At 41.2% G+C, this 19484-nt stretch overlaps 1 protein-coding gene across 3 annotated transcripts in view; it reads left to right on the top strand.

Annotated features, from left to right (window-relative positions):
* The window catches only part of GSK3B (glycogen synthase kinase 3 beta), a 292562-nt gene that overhangs the window by 133643 nt on the left and 139435 nt on the right, over positions 1-19484 (top strand). For all 3 annotated transcript variants that reach the window (XM_049877389.1, XM_049877373.1, XM_049877381.1), the window contains exon 3: positions 6586-6669. In XM_049877389.1, coding sequence (XP_049733346.1) covers positions 6586-6669 — 84 coding nt within the window. The remainder of the gene's footprint in view (positions 1-6585; positions 6670-19484) is intronic.

The following is a 19484-nucleotide window of genomic DNA, read 5'->3' as shown; positions in this document are numbered from 1 at the left end:
TATTGGTCTGAAGTTTTCTTTGTCTAGTTTTGGTATCAGGGTAATATTAGCTTCACATAATTAGTTGGAAGTGTTCTCTTTTATTTTGTGAATGAGTTTGTGTAGGACTGATGTAATTTCTTCTTTAAATGCTGAATTCACCATAGAAGCCACCTGGTCCTACCGTTTTCTTTGTGGGAGGATTTTTAATTACTATTGAATTTCTTCACTTGTTAGAGGTCTAACCTTTCTTGTTTTTTAATGTAGGTATTTAAAGGTATGTGTTTCCCCTGAACACTGTGTTCGCCACAGACCATATGTTTTTGCCATGTTCTGATTTTATTTTCATTCAGTTCAGAATATTTTCTAATTTTCTTTTGAGGATGGATTTATTTAGAAGTATGTTATTTAATTTCCAAATATTTGAGGAATTGCCCCATTTTCTGTTACTAATCTTTTGTTTGGTCAGAGTACATACTTTGAATGATTTCATGCCTTTTAAATTTATTGAGACTTGTGTTACGGCTTAGCAAATGACCTATCCTGGAGAATGCTCCGTGTGCACTTGAAAAGAGTGTATATTATACTGTCGTTGGGTGCAGTTTTCTGTGACTATCAGTAGGTCACATTGGCTCAAGTCTTACATATCCTTCTGATTTTTTATTATTATTTTGTTAATTTATTGAAATTTCAAACTATCATCATTGTCTTGTCAATGTCTTCTTTCATTCTGTCAGTTGCTCTCTTGTATTTTAGAGATCTGTTGTTATTTGTGTGTACATTTATAATCATTATAACTTCCTGAGATATGGATCCTTTTATCATTAGAAATGTCCATGTCTCTAGTTATAACATTAATATTTCTTGTCTTAAAATCTATTTTGTCTGATAGTAATATTGCTCCTCTACCTCTTTTAGTTACTGTATAGTGTATCTTTTTCCAAACGTTTACTTTTAAGCTGTTTGTGTCGTTGAATCTGAAATAAGTCTCTTGTAGATAGAATATAGTTGGAGTTTTCTTTTTTATCCAGTCTGGCAGTCTCTGCCTTTTGATGATTGTGCTTAGTTCATTCACATTTTGTGTAGCTTTTGATATTGTTGGAATTATTGCCACCATTTTGTTCTTTGTTTTCTATATGTCTTAAGTTGTTTTTGTTTCATTTACTGCCTTCTTTTGTGTCGAACACAAAAGGTGTATCTTTGGTGTATCATCTTAGCTTCTCTGTTAACATTAAAAAAATTATTAACTAAGTGGTTGGTCTAGGGATTACAGTACACATCTCGACTTATCACAGTCTACTTCAAGTTATTGTCGACCTAATTTTAGTAAAATATAGCGTGTTTGCTCCAATACGGCCCTATTTTGCTCCCCCCTTCTTTGTGTGGTTATTGCCACAGTTATAAGCCCAGTACTATACTGTTACCATTATTGCTTTATACAACTAAAAAAACTCATTGCCGTTGACTCAATCCCGACTCATAGTGACCCTACAGGACAGGGTAGAACTGCCCCATAGAATTTCCAGGGCTGTAATATTTATGGAAGCAGACTGCCACATCTTTCTCCCTCGGAGTGGCAGGTGGGTTGAAACCACCGATCTTTCAGTTAGCAAGCAAGTGCTTAACCATTCTGCCGTGAGGGCTGCTGAATACAACTTAGGTCTTTTAATGACACTAAGAGAAGAAAAGAAAAAAAAAAATGTATATATTTATACATTCTTTTGTATTTTCTTATTTATATTCACCATTTCTGGTGCTCTGCTCTTCATTTCTTCTTGTGGATTTGAATGACCCTCTGCTATCATTTCCTTTTAGCCTAAGGAACTTGGCTTTAGTATTTCTTAGAAGACAGGCCTCTTAGTCTTGCATTTTCTCTATCTTTGTTTATCTGGTAATATTTTTATTTTCATGTTTGAAGAATAATTTTCCTGGATATAGCATTCTTGATTAACTATTTTTTATTCAGTGCTTCAAATATGTTTTTTACTGCGTTCCTGCCTCCGTTTTTTCCTGATGATTAAGTCAGCTGCTATTGTTTTTCTCATGTATGTAGTGAGTCATTTTTCTGTTGCTGCCTTCATGCTTTTTCATTTGTGATTTTCTTCAGTTTGAGTGTAGTGTGCCTAGATATGAATTTCTTTGTGTTTATCGTATGTGGAGTTTTTATTGAGCTTTATGATGTTTGGTAGATAGTATTTTCATTAAATTTGGGAAGTTTTCAGCCATTATTTTATCAAACTTTTTCCTCCCCCTTTTTTTTTTCCTCTCTTTCTGATACTCCCGTTAACACATACGTTGGTAGGTATGATGTTATTCCACAGGTCTGTGAGGCTCTGTTCATTTTTAGCAGTCTTTTTTATTTTTTCTTCTGCCCTTTATGTCATATAATTTCTATTTCTCCATTTTCAGATTCACTGATTTTTTTAGCGTCTCAAATCTCCTTTTTTGAATGCCTAGTGAAATTTTCATTTGTTATTGTACTTTGGCTGTAGTATTTCCATGTTTTAAAAAATAATATTTTCTTATTGAAATTTTCTCTCTGTTATGCAGTTGTGGTCATATTTTTCTTTAATTTTGTAAACATGATTTCCTTTAATTTTTTGAAAATATTTGTCGTAGCTGCTTTGCATTCTTTATTCAGTTCAACAGTTTTATCTACTCAGTCAGTTTCTGTTGACTTTTTTAATTTTCTTTACCTAAGTATAGGTCATACTTTTTGCATTTCTAAATTTCTTTTCCTGAAAATTAGACAATTTAGATAATACATTGTAGCAGCTCTGGATTCTGATTATTTTTTAAACCTTATGAAGGTCACTGTTACTGGGTATTTTTTGTAACTTACCTAGATGTAATGTACAATATTTTTCTCGCCCATAATGTGTAGCCCCTGGATTCTGTGTTTAATTTTTAAATACTAATTTTTCTTTTTTTAAGCTTTACTCTCTAGGGGCTGACCCTTTATCTGGGTAACCTAGTGGTTGGCCAGTGATTGGTCAGAGATTGTACTCAAACATCCTGAGCTTATAAGGCTGCCATCATTTCCTGATGATTCTTTATGTGGGTTGGGGAGTACATACAGAATTCAGGCAGTTTTCAAGTTCAACTTTTACTTTCTCTGGAAACCAGCCTCCCCTGTGTGCGTGCACAGCCTTTCAGTCAGCCACGGATGTGTGGAGAGCTTATTTAACTCCTGTATGTGTCTAATTTCCAGGTTCCCCCTATTAAGTTCCTGGATGTTTTGCTGGTCTGTCATTTTCCTCAGCAGGTATTGCAACCACAGGGAAGCAGAGTTGCAGGATTTCCCACTTCTATTTCCTATCAAATTTAACTATTTTTACTGTCATTGCCACTAGGCTTGGGTTTTTACTCTGTTCTAAATGGTGGCAGCCCTTTTTAGCAATAAAGTGCCTGGTTTTCATGGCCAGCCCTATCCTGGTAAAACTACCTTGCCGACTGAACTGAGTGGTAGTAGGGAGATGGTTATATCTCCTGGTACGAAGGCCACTGTGTCTCACTGTCCTGACTCTAATACCTAGCAACTTTCCATGAATAAATGTTTTTTAGTTTGTTTTTTGCCTTTGCTTAACTTCCAGAGCCCTGAGGTGGTGGTTTTCTACAGTGTTGTCCAGTTTTATATGTAGATTTGCAGTTTCCTCATTCATCAATAACTGAAAATCTCTCCTCTTTCTAAACTTTCTGATTCCTTAGTCCTGTCCCCCACCCCACTTTAATTCACTCTAGTCAGGCTTTTGTCACCAACATTCTGCTGAAACCACTGTGATAAGTCACTGTCATCCTGTATTTCCATATTCAGTTGTCAGTTCTTGTTTTCATCCTGTTCAGCCTCTCAGCAGCTTTTAACATAGTCATTTCCTGTTTCTGCAGACACGTGCTTTACTTGGCTTCTGAGATGCCATTCTCTCCTGTTTTCCTTATACTTCACTGACCACCCCACTTGATCCACTTCCCTTTCATATCTATAAATTTTTTTCTCTATGAACTCCTTACTTTGGTGATACCATCGAATCCTTTATGCAGATGACCTTCACGTGCATATTTTTAGCCCCAGCTTCTACCCTGAGCCTCAGTATTTTTGGTTTGATGTGCGTTAAAAAAAAAAAAAAAAAAAACCTGTTGCCATTGAGTCCATTCCAACTCATAGCAATCCTATAGAACTGACCCACAGGGTTTCCAAGGAGCGCCTGGTAGACTTGAACTGCCAGCCTTTTTATTAGCAGCCGTAGCTCTTAACTGCTGCACCACCAGGGTTTCCAGGATGTGTGATAGGAATTTCAAACTTGATAGAAAACAGACCTTGATTCACTCTGTCCCTCAAGTTTATTCTCTTTAGTTTTTTGAATTTGCTAAGCCCACCTCTAGACATTTACATTTGGAGTTCCCTGTGACTGCATTGTCCTTCCTGCAGCTCTTCACATGTTTCTCACCTTTATGTCATTTAGGGTTCTATTCAGATTTTATCTCCTTTGTGAGGTCTTCTCTGACTTTGCTACTTAAAGGATAATCCTTTTTTTATCTACAATGCTCTAGCCTCCTGCTCTGCATCGTTTTCGTAGATCATGGTATGAAATTATATTATCTGTTCCTCTCTCTGCTCAGTAGACTGCAAGCTTCATGAGGGTAGGAACTTTGTTAGTCTTGTTCACTGCCATATCCTTACATGTGTGAACAGTACCTGGCCCAGAATAAGCACGTGTTATTTGTAGTGTTTCCTGTAGAAATGGTATGTCATTAGTGAACCATTAGTGAACTAACAAGGATTCTGTAAAGATGGCTAGAATTGGGGGTAATTGTGTATTCAAATGCATCTCAGGCATGAAACCTTATATGCCTAACAGTAGTCTGATTGCTACCTATAAAAATTCTCCTACGAAATTTGTGTTTTAGGCCATTTTGAAATGAGAATGTCTAAACATTCTTTCTAAAAAAAAAAAAAAAGAATCTATATATTCTTTCTAAAAGAATAGAATATTAATAGGAGACTATAAGGGAAGGTCCACGTACCTGCTTCACTTGTGCATTCTTTTCTGATCAAAGGTAGTCTGCATAACCTTGCACGGCCTCTGTTATCTGGGAATTTAATAGTCCTCTGCTACCTCCGTGAACGAGGCTGGGAAAATAAGCAGTGCTCATTTTACCACGGTTGGCCACGTCAGAAGCGAGTATAACATCTGTACATCATGCGAAGCCTGAGCCTTGGCTTACTGATAGTTCTCCCACAAAGCTAACTAACTAGGTGTGAAGTGGAAAATGTAGAAACACTTCTGTTAATAGCTTCGATCTGGAATGGGAATGAACGCAATTTTGAAATCGGTGACTGTTTTATTCTTGTGTCCCTCTCTTTGCAGTGGTCAAAACTTAGAGTCTGAAATCAGTTATTATCTTTGTTAAAGCAATTATACTGTACTGCCTGAGGTTCTTTCTGTTCATTGCTTCAGTTAGGCATTTTATAGCTAGTAATTGAGTGAAAGATTGATGTCTTATAAAAGAAGTTTAAATATCACTGTATACATATAGAGACTGGCAATTTCTAGAGAAGGAGCATTTCTGCTGCCACCTTCAAATAACTGGAGTCCACCATGCTCTGGGACGGTTCTGCTTGTCAGGTCCCTTGGCCCCTGTGCAATCCCCACCCTTCTTTTGGCCTTTTCTCTAATCATAACGCCGTTTCCCTTTCAGTTTCCCAGGCACGTACTTCATGTTTTCTAGCTCTTTTATATCATTATTTTAACCAGTATTTTTTGGCCACTTAGCTTGTATTTTGGTATTCTTTCTATGTATCATGCCTTTATTAAGTGGATTTGTGATAGTCTAGTATGTTGGTAATGTGTACTCTATTCAAATTTACTACTGCAGTGTACGCTGTTAGGAAGTCATCATATTATTTCGTGCTTTCTTTTCATGAAGAGTGACTTTGAAACCCACCAAGGGGAGAATTGTTTATTTGGTTTACAAATCTAGCAGAATTGTGCAGTTTCTTGTATGCCATATTTTAACTCTTTCTAAAACTTATCAACGGAGCCTCTTTAATGCCTTTTTTATCGTATCTTAGAAAAATAGCACTTTTAAGAGTTTCCTTTGCCCTTAAATTTTAAGCATGAGAAGTTTGATTTATATTATAGTTTAAAAAATTATACTGGTGACTGCTCATTTCAAATAACTCTCAGATACTAGACTAGTACTTCTCAACCTATCTGTAGTGAAGTACCAGTTTTAAAATTTTTCAACTCATCAAAGATGGATACTTTTTGTAAAATACAGTTAATTACTAGATTACAAATGAATAATTGGAAAAGTGGAATTTAAAAAAATATAAAATATAGTCTCCAATTTTAAAAATCAGGTTTATAGATCTAAAATTACTCCGTCAAATTGTTATAAAAGTTTCTAAACACTCTCGATTTCTGTATTTATCTTAATTGTGGAGGAGTAACAAATCGTTCATGGACTAGTAGCAAATAGTTTGCAGACCAGCACTGGTCTGCAGGCTGTATTTTTTTAGTAGCATCTCTACAGCCTGCTCTTTGTAGTGTTAACATTCTTTCAGAAGCATCTTAGTCAAGAGATATTTTTGTGTTTCCTTTTCAGAACCGAGAGCTCCAGATCATGAGAAAGCTAGACCACTGTAACATAGTCCGATTGCGTTATTTCTTCTACTCAAGCGGTGAGAAGGTAGGTCTGACAGAATGTGTGTACCAAATACTGTAATAGATTTGTTACTATTCTAGAGAAAGTTCTTCCCCCTCCTTGAGACAGTTGTGCTGACTGAATGGAGGAATGTCAGAGCACAGGCCCCAGTGGTTCTGAGCCTAGGGTATGGCCATCACTACCATTAGGTACGTCAAGAAAATGTTAATGAGATGATGAAGGGAATGAATTTTTAAGAATTGTTTTATTTTGTTTATTTAATCTATCTTTAGAACTCGAATAGATTTATTAATTTTATTAAGCTCTTTAGGTTCCTCTTGTGCTTCTGGAGCCCCATGATAATTCATCTGTTTACTGGAGGGGGGGAAATTATGACATTTTGTTAAGTGGAAGCTGATTAGAGGGGAAAAGAAGCAGGAGGACTTTGGTGGGTCCAGAATGAGGCCAGTAAACATTAGGAAACAAATTTAACCTATCTCGGCCAGGGAAAGAGTTGTAAAAGTTATACTATGGTAGTATTAAAGAGCTTGATGTAACTTGTCACCATTTCCTATCACATTTAATTCTGTCAAAGCAAAGGGTAATTAATTAGGGAAGACTTCATGCTGTGAATCCCCTCAATAAGTAATGCCATTGTACACACTATAGATGGAAGCATCGAAAATCAGTTTCTTCTGCTTACCTTAATCATCTTCTTCCTGCTTATTCGCTGCCACTTCTTTCCAGACTCAATCTTTCCTTACGTTTTCCTTCATTGTTTTAGGATGAGTGAGCAGGACAGGTAATAAACCAGTTGATTTTTTGGCTAAGTAAATAGACTTTGGATGACTTCAGTTGATAATTCTGGATCTCAGATTCCATCCATATAACATCTAAAGTCCCTAGAGCCATAATGCCTCCTGATTTCTAGCCCAGCGTTCTTTTTACTTCACATAACAGTTTTGTTTCCCAGTGTAACTGTTTATTTTTCTTTACTTTAGATTATTTCCTCAGAAATTCTTTTTTCATGATAGAGCCCGTAATATGGGAGAGTTACCTGTGTATTAAGTCAGCATCGTGATATACATGCCTGCAGGTTTATAATGGTTGTGTGTACCCATGTGCATCATAGTTGATATCATACAACAGCCATAAGTAGCAGGTTGGCTCTTTAGTGACACTTGTTTCTCAGTTGTCTTAAAAAAAAAAAATTCAATTTAAATGATGCCTCTCCTGGAATTAGGGACTGTAAACTCTCATAGGTATTTGAACCTTTTGGTTTCTAAAGTCAACTGCATAGTTCATGCTACTACTTTTTTTTAAATTAGCAAAGTGCTTATTATTGTCTTTAGTCTTACCTGCTTTGACATGTCTTTGCTTTATCCTGTTCCTTCCCAAATAAAATCATGGAGCATCTGTTGTGTTCACAGCACTCTTGTAATGGAATTTAGCATCCTCGTGGCTTTTTGCTGTTAGTTGCCAGACATCCTAGTACCCGAGGAAGGAGAGGAAAGGTCGAAGGTGCTTGTTCCGTGGGATCTTGCGTAAAGATTCATTTCCGAAGGCCTTCTCACAAAGCCCCTGAGCATCTTCTCTCGGCTGTTTATTCTCGTTTAGCAGACATTTACATAGCACCCCACGTATGCCAGGTGGGGTCCCTGCGGGTGCAAACGGTTCACGCGCTGGCTGCCGACCGAGAGGCCGGGGGTCCTGCTCAGCCTGAAAATCAGCCACGGAAACCCCTCTGCAGCACAGTTCCGTCCCGGCCCGCGGGCTTGCCCTGAGTCGGAGTCGGCTTGACAGCAGCTGCTTTCTTTGTTTTTTAACTGGTTTTCTATGCCAGGTTCTGTTCTAGTGAGAGCCCTTGGGTGGTGCAACGATGAAGTGCTCGACTACTAACCAAAAGGTTGGAGGTTCAAATCCACCCAAAGTGCCCCAGAAGAAAGGCCTGCTGATCTGTTTACCTCAAAGGCCACAGCCACCAAAAGTCCTGTGGAGCAGATCTGCTCTGGAGCATGTGCGATTGCCATGGATTGGACTTGACGCAGTGGGACCGGTGTGGTTTCACTGTTTTAGTGTGATGTAAACATTATCTCGTTTAACTCTTACGAAGGTAGAGAATAGAAAGAGAAGAATATTAAACTTTCTGAATACAAGGTTCTATTTGTGGCAGCACCTAAAGACTTAACTTTCTGGTTTTGGTTTGGGAGAAAGTCTCCGGTCACAGCCAGCCCTCAGCCTGACTTAATCCTGCTTTGGGAGTACAACTGACTAACTATAACTGTGTACCTCACCAAAAAAACCAAACCCAGTGCTGTCGAGTTGGTTCTGACTCATAGCGACCCTATAGCACAGAGTAGAACTGCCCCATAGAGTTTCCAATGAGTGCCTGGCGGATTCGAGCTGCCATCCCTTTGGTTAGCAGCCGTAGCACTTAACCACTACGCCACCAGGGTTTCCATCTGTGTACCCCAGAGGGTGAATTCCTCCCTGCTGCTGCTGCTGCTGCACAGAACTTCCTATTTATCTGAAAGGTTCTTGCAGATAAGGAGCAATTGAGAAGTCATTAAAGCAGGTTAACCAGAAGTTCAGAAAACGTCTGTTATCCAAAAAAAAAAAAAAAACCTCTTTTTAATATTTTATTTATCTTGGAACTTGCTCTTGAGCTTGTAGAGGGTTTCTTAATTGTGGGTGGTAGCTCCACTTAAAAAAGAAAAAAAGTAGAAAGAAAAAGAAGGAGGGGGGGAGGAGGGAGGCGAAGGGAAAGTGATCCCCATAGGGGTTTCACTGGCTAATTTTCAGAAGTAGATTGCCAGGCCTTTCTTCCTAGTCTGTTTTATTCGGGAACTTCCACTGAACCTGTCCACCGTGGGTGACCCTGATGGTTTTTGAAATACTGATGGCATAGCTTCAATCATCATAGCAACATGCAAACTACCACCACAGTATGACAAACTGACAGGTGGTGGAGTTCTATTTTAGGTAGGCCTGTTGTCTTAGGCATTAACCCTGATGGCGTAGTGGTTAAGTGCTATAGCTGCTAACCAAAAAGTCGGCAGTTCGAATCCACCAGGCGCTCCTCGAAAACTCTATCAGCAGTTCTACTCTGTCTTATAGGGTCTCTATGAGTCAGAATTGACTCGATGGCAACGGGTTTTTTATTGTCTTAGGCTGGGTTCACTACAAAAGCAAAACTAGCGAAGTGTTTAGAGAGAGAGATTTATCTCAAGTAAACCATGGTGGCATAGTGGTTAAGAGGTATGGCTGCTAACCAAAAGGTCTGCAGTTCAAGTCCACCAGGTGCTCCTTGGAAGTCCTATGGGGCAGTTTTACTCTGTCCGATAGTGTCGCTGTGAGTCGGAATTGACTCAACAGCAACAAGTTATCTCAAGGAAATGGCTCACGTGATTGTAGAGGCTGGCAAGGCCCAAGTTCATGGGTTAGGCTTCAGTCTAGAGACTTCTCCTGACTCACGTAGCCGTAGGGGCTGATGAATCCAAGATCAGCAGGTCAGATGCCAGACTGCTGGCTCACGGGTTACAAAGGCTAATGAACCCAAGGTCGGCAGGTCAGACAGCAGGCAGCTGGCTCACATGCTGCGGAGGCTGAAGAATCCGAAGAACCGCAGGCAGTACAGCAGTCTGCTGCCTTAAGGCCCAAGTACCGGAGATGAGATGATGATGAGCTAGATGCAGGATCCAGTGCGAGCACAAGCCAGTGAGCTTTGCCGGAACATCCGTAGAAACCCAGTGCCATCCATATATGTTGGATGCAAGCCACACCCCTGAGGAAACTGCCCTTACATCTGATTGGCTGATCACATCAGATCACATCATAGAGGTGAATACGTTATATCACAAAATGGAGGATAACTGCATCATTACATAACTGCCAAACCACTGAGAATCATGACCTAGCCAAGTTGACACCAAACCTAAACCATCACAGACCACCCCCTTGTCAACTTGGCACCTGTACACATCTCTTTAAACCGTGATATCTCTAAATGAAGATGATTACAAAGTCATCCTTTCATCTAACATGATAACAGCTAACATGCATACAGCCAAAAACATACTAGCCCTGTTTACATCTTATATTTTATAAATGAAGAAAACAAAAATATTTGATGTACACATACAAGGAAGGAATACCCATAACAATTATAGTCCTCATTTCTGCAAGTGGTCATAACTGATATTTAAAACTACCTTCTTTCACCACCCATTCTATATTCCCTTTACCCTTAGGAAACACCTGAGCTAGTCATGGTTGTTTACCTGGTGGGGTGACCCAAACCTTCATTCCTGAAGGGTCTGGGCCATTAGTAGTCATATCGGAATTGAGTTGCTGTAGTTTTCCATTGCCTTTAATCACAAGACAGGGTAGTACTAAGAGGCGTCCTAAGGGATCTCCTGTATTCCCGACATACTCTTCTTTCTCTCCATTAAGTAATATCAATCTGATTTTCCCTTGGTAATTAGGATCAGGAAACCCTGGTGGCATAGTGGTTAAGTGCTACACCTGCTAACCAAAAGCTTGGCCATTCGAATCCATCAGGCGCACCTTTGAAACTCAGTGGGGCAGTTCTACTCTGTCCTATAGTGTCACTATGAGTCGGAATTAACTCAGTGGCAACGGATTTTGGTATTTTTTGGTTTAATCAGGATCAGTCACACCAGCCAATATGGTAACTCTTTGCCTGTTGATCTAGTAGCATGAGGAGCCCAAAGTGGCTGGGTAGCATTCTTAACTTTCGGTTCAGTGGAATCAGTGATACGTCTCCTAGTGGGAGCATTGCTCCCTTTGTAACTAATACCTCTAAACCTGCAGAGCATAGGGTCACGGGAACAGGAAGCAAAAATTTTGAGAGTAGGTCACTAGGGGTAATATTGAGTGGTGCCACTCTCATCTCTGCATCTTGATTCCTAAATCCGTGAATCCTGACTCTAGGAGAAACAGCACCATGTATTGGATGCTAGTTTAGAACATACACAACCTCCTGGAGAACGTTGCCCCATCTCTGCAAGGTATTGCCACCTAGCTGGCACTGTAATTTTTTGTATCTTTAGAAGGCCATTCCATCGTTCTGTCAAGCCAGCTGCTTCAGGATGATGGGGAACATGGTAAGACCAGTGAATTCCATGAGCGTGGGCCCACTGCTGCACCTCATTTCCTGTGAAGTGAGTCCTTTGATCCCATAAAACGCTGTGTGTTATCCATGACGGTGGATAAGGCATTCTGTAAGTCCACGGATGGTAGTTTTGGCAGAAGCATGCCACAATGAAAGCGGTCCAATGGCATCAAACTGCCACCAGGTTGCTAACTGATCACATTGGGGAATGGTGGCATGTTGGTGACTCAGTGTTGAGCTGTGCTGCTGGCAGATTGGGCACTTGGCAGTGGCTGTAGCCAGGTCATCCTCGATGAGTGGAAGTCCATGTTGCTGACCCCATGCATAACCAACCACCATCCCTGCCATGAGCCCATTGGGCAGTGAGGGGAGTGGCTGAGGAAAGGGGATGCTTGGTTTCCCCAGATCATGTCATCACATCTACTTGATTGTGAAAATCCTTCTCTGCCAAGGTCACCCTTTGTGAGCATTCACACGAGACACAAATATCTTCACTTCTTCGGCCCATTCAGAGAAGTCTGTCCACATACTTCTTCCCCACACTGTGTCACCAGTTCTCCAATCATGTTTCTTCCAAGTTCCTGACCATCTAGCCAAACCATCTGGCCAACCCATGAATCAATTCAGAGTCACATATCTGGCCATTTCTCCTTCCAAGCAAAGTGAAGAGCCAGGTGCTCTGCTTAAAGTTCTGCCCATTGGGAAGATTTCCCTTCACCACTGTCCTTCAGGGAGGTCCCAGAAGGAGGCTATAATGCTGCTGCTGTGCACTTTAGAGTGGTGCCTGCATATCATGCAGAACCATCTGTAAAGCAGGCATGAGTTTGCTGTTCCTCAGCCACCTTATCATAAGGAGCTCCCCATGAGGCCGTATGTGCTGACTGGGAGAGGGCAGATAATGTGACAGGAGTGGGGACCATGGGTACTTGGGCCACTTCCTCATGTAACTTACTTGTGCACTTCCGTTTAATGATGGAGTGCTGCCGTGTGTGTCTGACTTTATGACTCGGAGGATCAGACAACACCCAGTTCATCACGGGCAGCTCAGGCTGCATGGTAACTTGTTGGGCCGTGTTTAAGTATTCAGTCTCTACTTAGGCCCAGTAACAAGCCAAAAGCTATTTCACAAAAGGACAGTAGTTATCTGCAGAGGCTGGCAAGGCTTTGCTCCAAAATCCTAAGGGTATGTGTTGTGATTTAGCATTAGGGACCTGCCAGAGATCCCAAACAGCATCTCTATATGCCACTGACACTTCAGGCACCATTATCCCACACGCTTAATAGCCATTCCCACACATACTACCCAAATATCTGTTTGTATGTATTGAAAAAAGTCAAGCAGTTCTTTTGGAGTGTAGTGTACCTCCTCCTGGGACATACTTTATACTACCTTTTGGGCTTGCTGGGCCTTAAGTCTAGTTATAAGTCTGGAAGCAAAAATGGGTGGTAGAGATGTATTCTGAGAACATTGAGCAACATCTTATAATGCATCTGCCTCTGGCATTGTCCCGGGCAGTGACCCAGATGCCTCCCCAGGTGATCACTCAGACAGAGGCTGTTCAGACACATCTGGGGTTAATCTTATTGGGGGGAAGAGGGTGAATTAGCAAACTAAGGTGGAATAATCTCTTCAGATGGGAGTAAGAGGGCTGATCCTCTTGGCAAGTGTGATTCAGTGGACTTTAGGGGCTCAGTGCCCCCAGCTTCCTGATTATCTGCCCATTTGTGCCTATCCCGGTTTTCAGGATCCCATTTCTTCCTCATCAGTGCCCTCATTTCAACTTCAGACACCATTTGAGGTTGTAAATTGTCTTATTTATCTAATGCTGCTATAACAGAAATACCCCAGGTGGGTGGCTTTAGCAAACAGAAATTTACTTTCTTAACAGTTTGAGGCTAGCAGTCCAAATTCAGGGCACCAGCTTCTGGGGAAGGCTTTCTCTGTCAGTTCTGGGGAAAGGTCGTTGTCATCGATTATTTCCTGGTCTAGAAGCTTCTCAGTACCAAGACCCCGGATTCGAAGGATACGCTCTTGTCCCGCCCTTCTTTCTTGGTGTTACGATGTCCCTCTCTCTCTCTGCTTGCTTCTCTCTCCTTTTATCTCTTGATTAGGGCTCTGACCTGAGTAAGGGTTTTGCTTCCCACCCTTATTTTTAACATAGCCTACTCTTACCTCATTAACCACAGGCAGAGATTAGTATTTACAACACATGTGTAAATTATATCAGATCACAAAATGGAGGAAAGCCACGCAATGCTGGGAATCATGGCCTAACCGAGTTAACACACATTTTGAGGGACTCAGTTCAATCCATAACAGGAATTCAATTGGCATTGTTATTCAGCCACTCTTATGATAAGACTCTGGCTTTGGTTTTTGGCAATAATCAGCTCTGTTACTACAAGAAATACGGTTTTCTTTCAGGACACAAGTGGCAACTTTGAGGTCTTTTATTCAGCATTTGAACTGTGACTCTGAAGTCCTGAGCTCATATCTTTCTTTCACCACTTTGTCGAGCAAAAGTAGGCCCTACCGACCAACTTCCTTATACTTCTCATTCTGACAGAATTGTAGAAAAGTGTCAAGCGCACGATCACCCAGAGCCTCATCTGTCACCAGTACTTGATCTACTGGTAATGATATTTTGCATATTAGTATTGTCACCTCACAACATGAATTAGCATTGCCGCCTTTACTGCTGGAGACAGAGTCATCAACGTCTTTGAGACTAACCAGACTTGAGAACCAATTTAAAAAACTCATCCTTACAATTTTGTTTGGTCTAGAACCACTCTAGTACCAAATGTCTTACACTGAGTTCTCTAGAGAAGCAAAACCAGTGAAGAGTGTGCGTGTGTGTGTGTGTGTATACACGCGTACATACATATATACATATGGGGAGAGAGATTTGTCTTTAGGAAATGACTCAAGTGGTTGTAGAGGCTGGCAAGTCCCAAGACCTTAGGTCAGGCATCAAGCTGGAGGCTTCTCCTGGCTTACGTAGCTGCATGGGCTGACGAACCCAAGATTGGCAGGTCAGACAGTAGGCTGCTGGCTCACAGTTCTGTGGAGGCTGTTGAATCCAAGATTGACCTGCAGTATGGCAGGCAGCTGGCCGAAGTCCCAAGAACCGTAGGTCAGATGATGATGAGCTGAATGTAGGATCCAGAGTAAGCAAAAGCCAGCAATTTTGATAAACCAAAAAAAAGCAAAACCAAATCCGGTGCCATCAAGCCAATTCTGACTCAGATTGTCCATATATATTGGATGCAGGCGACAGCCCCAAGGACAGTCTCCATACAGCTGATTGGCTGATCACGTCACATTTTATCATGCAGGTGATTACGCTGTATGACAAATGGAGGATAACTACATCATTACATAACTGCCAAACCACTGTGAATCATAGTGTAGCCAAGTTGACATACAGTCTTAACCATCACTTCTATATTAGGTTGTTGTTTTTGTTATGTGCTTTTGAGTCATTTCCAATTCGTAGTGACCCTATAGAGCAGAGTAGAACTGACCCATAGGACTTTCAGGCAGTGGCTGGTGGATTTGAACTGCTGACCTTTTCGTTAGCAGCTGTATCTCTAACTGCTGCACCACCACGGCTCCTCTGTATTAGGTAGGAGTCCTGTATTAGGTAGGCATTTTCCTAGAGGAAGCAGTATATCTTGCCTGTGTATATTTTTGAGAACAGTTTTCCGTGAGGAAATAATAAATTAGTGGAGTTTGAGATGCCTGTGAAATGTGCAAATAGAGATGCTCAGTACACAGATACTTGATGACTTTCCTAGGGGAGGGGACTGTAAGTGGAGAGAGAACTTTGACAAGGCGGGGGTCAAGAGGGCGTTCAGCCATGTGGTAGAGCCGTAAGAAGTTTGGCGGGACCCAATTGTTTGAATCCAGGATATTGAAGCAGCAGGTTGCCATCATTACTTTCTGGGGTCAGAATATGTTGAGGAGTGAGACCAGTCCTCATTGAGAGAGCTGCAAAGAAGACAGTGCCCTTGGCTGGGATCCATGTTTTGTCTAAGGCAAAGCAGTAAAAAAAAAAAAAACCCTCCATGAGGAGATTGGGGTTGTCAAGATGTTTCTTTTTGGGGTTTCAGAGAGCATAGGCAAAGGCTGTGGGAGGGAGATGAGTGTTAGAAATACAAGCCTGAAGGAGATGTGAGGAGGCAGTAAGGGGGATGAGTCGAGAGTATTGTAAGGATGAGAAAGAGAGCAAGAATTCACTGTTTCGGGATTATAGGGATGAGAGATTTGGTTAGATTCCAAGATGAACGAGTTCTAATGTTTATGAGAATATTTAATTCTCTTTCGTTCTCTATTATCATCTCTGAATCTCCCTCTCTATCACTTTGTCATTTTCTTTCTCTGGGCCTCTTGCCTCCTTTCTCTTCACTATCTCCCTTTCTCTTTGGGTCTCTGCCTCTTTCACTGTGGACTCTGTGTCTGTCTTTTCTCTCTCTGGGTTTCTGTACCTTTCTCCTGGTCTTTGTTACCCCTTTTTTCAAATTTCTTCTCCCTCTATAACTCTGAGTTCTCTCTGAGTAACTTCCTCTCTGTGGTTCTCCATCAGCCTCTTTCTCTGGGTCCCTTTACCCCTCTTTTGTTGGGTTTCTACGCATCTCATTCTCTTTCTTTGCAACTGATCCTCTCTTACTTTTCATAGGGATTCCATCTGTCTTGAGTTTCTTTCCTCTATTCTCTAAATCTTCCTTATTGTCTTTCTTGGTGTCTCCTCTGTCTTGGCCTCTGTTATTACTCTCTGTATGGAAAATTTGAAAGAAGAAAATAAGTTGTTTCTGTGATCATCATCCTGACCTTTGACTTCAGTTCTACATATCTTAATTTCATATGTACATTTTACATAGTTGTGTGCCTAATTATTTATAACTTTACTGATTAAATATTTGGTATCTTATAAAAACTTTCTCGTTTCGGCATAATATTTATAGCTATTTGTCCTACCATAGTGCTCTTAACTATTTCCACATTGCTGTTTTCAGTTTTAGAATTGTAGCTAAGCCACCCTTGGGCTTTACCATTAGTCTGCAAACACTTTCAAGGTCTGTGTTAAGTTAAATTAGGATTGCTGTAATATTTGACAGATACTTTCACTGGCCACCGTTTGAGTGAATGTTATGTCCGTTTTGATGGCTGTGGGGTCTATGATGAATTGTACCCCAAAAACTTAGGTCTTGTTGGTTCCTGAGAGAGGACCTCTCAAACCTTGGAATTTCCACAGTGATTAAACTGTCTTTGATTAAGCCTCTAGACCGGTCCTCATACTAACAGATTATGCTAATGAGATGGCTCTCAGATGGAGCCTGGACATGCCGGAAAGATCCACCTCATGATGTCAGCTGATCTCAGCCTAGGGGTGAGATAGGATTTCCTCAGTCATGCCTGCGTACTGAGGCCCCAGTAAAGGCTCTGAACATAGGAGCTCCACGGGCTTCCTGGTTGGTGAGAGACACACAAGCGTGTGCGAGGGTAGTGCGTCCCTTTTCCGGATGTGGTAGCTCGTATTAGGGACCCACTCAGACCTTGCGGAGGCGTCCTTCTCGTCTGTACCCTTCTTGCTGTTATGAAGCTGTAGTCACAAGTATAGCACTTCCTGTGAATTCTGCCAGTCGTTCTAGTGAATTATCGAACCCGCGGGAGTAGTGGGAGCCAGCAGGTCAGAAGTGAGGAGGAGTCCTGGGGGCTCCTGAGCTTACGGCTGGAGAATATTCTGAAACGGTAGTGGGAGCACGCCAAATTTGTAGCCAGCAGGGTGGAAGTGAAGTTCTTGGGGGAATTGCCAAGCTGGTGGCTGGAGTCTGAGGTCTGGGGCAAACTTGACATTCTGGAGGACTGTGTCCTTCAACTTGTAACAACCTCCTAGTTGTTAGGAGGAATACTGCATTATGCAGTTGCTGTGAGAAGTGGCATTAATAAATAAATTGCATTGATTAGATCTAGACATTTGGTGTCAGATAAGTGGGATCTGATTTTTCCCACCAGTGACCTTCTCTTTATTGTATTCTACTCTGACATTTTAAAGATTGTTTTTCTTTAGGGATTATAAATAATCAGCTATACTGTAACTTCTAGTCTATTCACTGGGTAGCCAGTATAACTAGAAGAGAGAGAAAGAAGTCAGGACAGAAACTAGAGATGTGACTTAATTAGTCTTAGTCATAGTCTTCTGTTTGCTGTAATAACTGAGCATCAGGTATTACAATTAATAATACTTCAAGTTACCAGTTGGTGTTGAATCTGTTCCCATTTATGGAGACCCCGTGTGTATCAGAGTAGATCTGTGGTCTGTAAGGTTTTTAATGGCTGATTTTGGGGAAGTAAATCGCCAGGCCTTTCTTCCAAGGTGCATCTGTGTGTGGATTCAAATCTCCAAGCTTTCGGCTAGCAGCCAAGCACATTAACTATTTACACCACTCGGGCTATATTCTAGGTCCCCCAACAGTTTTTAGTAACTCTGATTTAGCTCAGAGTATGTAGCAAACGCCCCCCCCCCCCCCCCCCCCCCGCCATTAGAGATAAATGGAATTTTTGAGTGATTTGAAAGTCTGGACTTTATAATACTTATGTGAACTCCAGGTATTCCACAGGATAGTGTTTTCCAATATTTCAGTATTTGGCAGTAATTGGCAGTGGTTTTATGGTCTCCTTTCCTCTAAAGACATTTTGAGAAGCACCCCAATAGATAGAACAGATTAAAAGAAAGTTGCTTTAGTTGGAGCTGAGGTGTGGGACCAGCTGACTTAGCCTTTCCTGAGTTGGAGCTTACCTCTGCAGAGCCCTGGACTCTGAAGGGTATAGTCTGAGAAACATGTGTGTTTTTGCAGGAGCCTTAAGCTTTATTTAAATCAGTTAACAGTTTTTTTTTTTTTTTTTACCTTGTGGTTCATCATAGTTTACTTGGTTAATAAAGAACCTTCTTTAAATAAAACTGTCACTTCTATTTGTGTGGGAAATTGTTTAAATAGTGAGAATGGCAAATTGATTTCATTCCTTATACCAAGTTTATTCTGATAGTAACTCTGTGGAGGGCTGTGAACAGAGGGGAAAATTGTACAACTTCTTCTGAGGCCAGGGAGAAGAATGGTGTGCTTGATTGTTCCCGTTGGCTACTAGCCCTGGAGAGGAAAGGGTAGGGGTGGCGTTACGTGCACAGAATCCATTCTGAGAAGTAAAGAGCACTGGCTTTGTCAGTAGAGATTTTTGGGTTTGCATCCTAGTTCTGCCACTTGATAGCAGTGTGACTCTGGGCAAGGCATTTGCCTTTGTAAGCAACCCCACTTCTGTACAGTGGGAATATCGTTAGGGACAACTGTAACAATGTTTATCAAGTACTTAATCATAGCACCTGGCGTGTAACTAACACTTAATAAACATTAACTGGTTTACAAATTATCATGTTCACTAATAACATAGACTGCAGCTGTAATGTATCAGCCATTGTCCGGAACACTTTACATGTCCTTTATGATGCGTTGAAACCTCACAGTGACCCAGCGAAGAATGGGCACTGTTATTATCCCCGTATTATAGAGGAAGAAACTGAGGCAGTACAGTTTAAGTTCCCCCAGTGTCACACAGCTGCTGTGGCAAAGTTGGGAGTCAGCCTTAGGCATTCTGACTACAGAGTCTGCGTTATTAATCAGTGTGTCCTGGTGGCGCAGTGGTTAATCACTTGACTGCTAACTGAAA

Source organism: Elephas maximus, chromosome 1, assembly GCF_024166365.1.
Source record: "Elephas maximus indicus isolate mEleMax1 chromosome 1, mEleMax1 primary haplotype, whole genome shotgun sequence".
Lineage (NCBI taxonomy): Eukaryota > Metazoa > Chordata > Mammalia > Proboscidea > Elephantidae > Elephas > Elephas maximus.
Note: the sequence above shows the minus strand (reverse complement) of the source record. Positions and strands in the feature narration are given on the sequence as shown.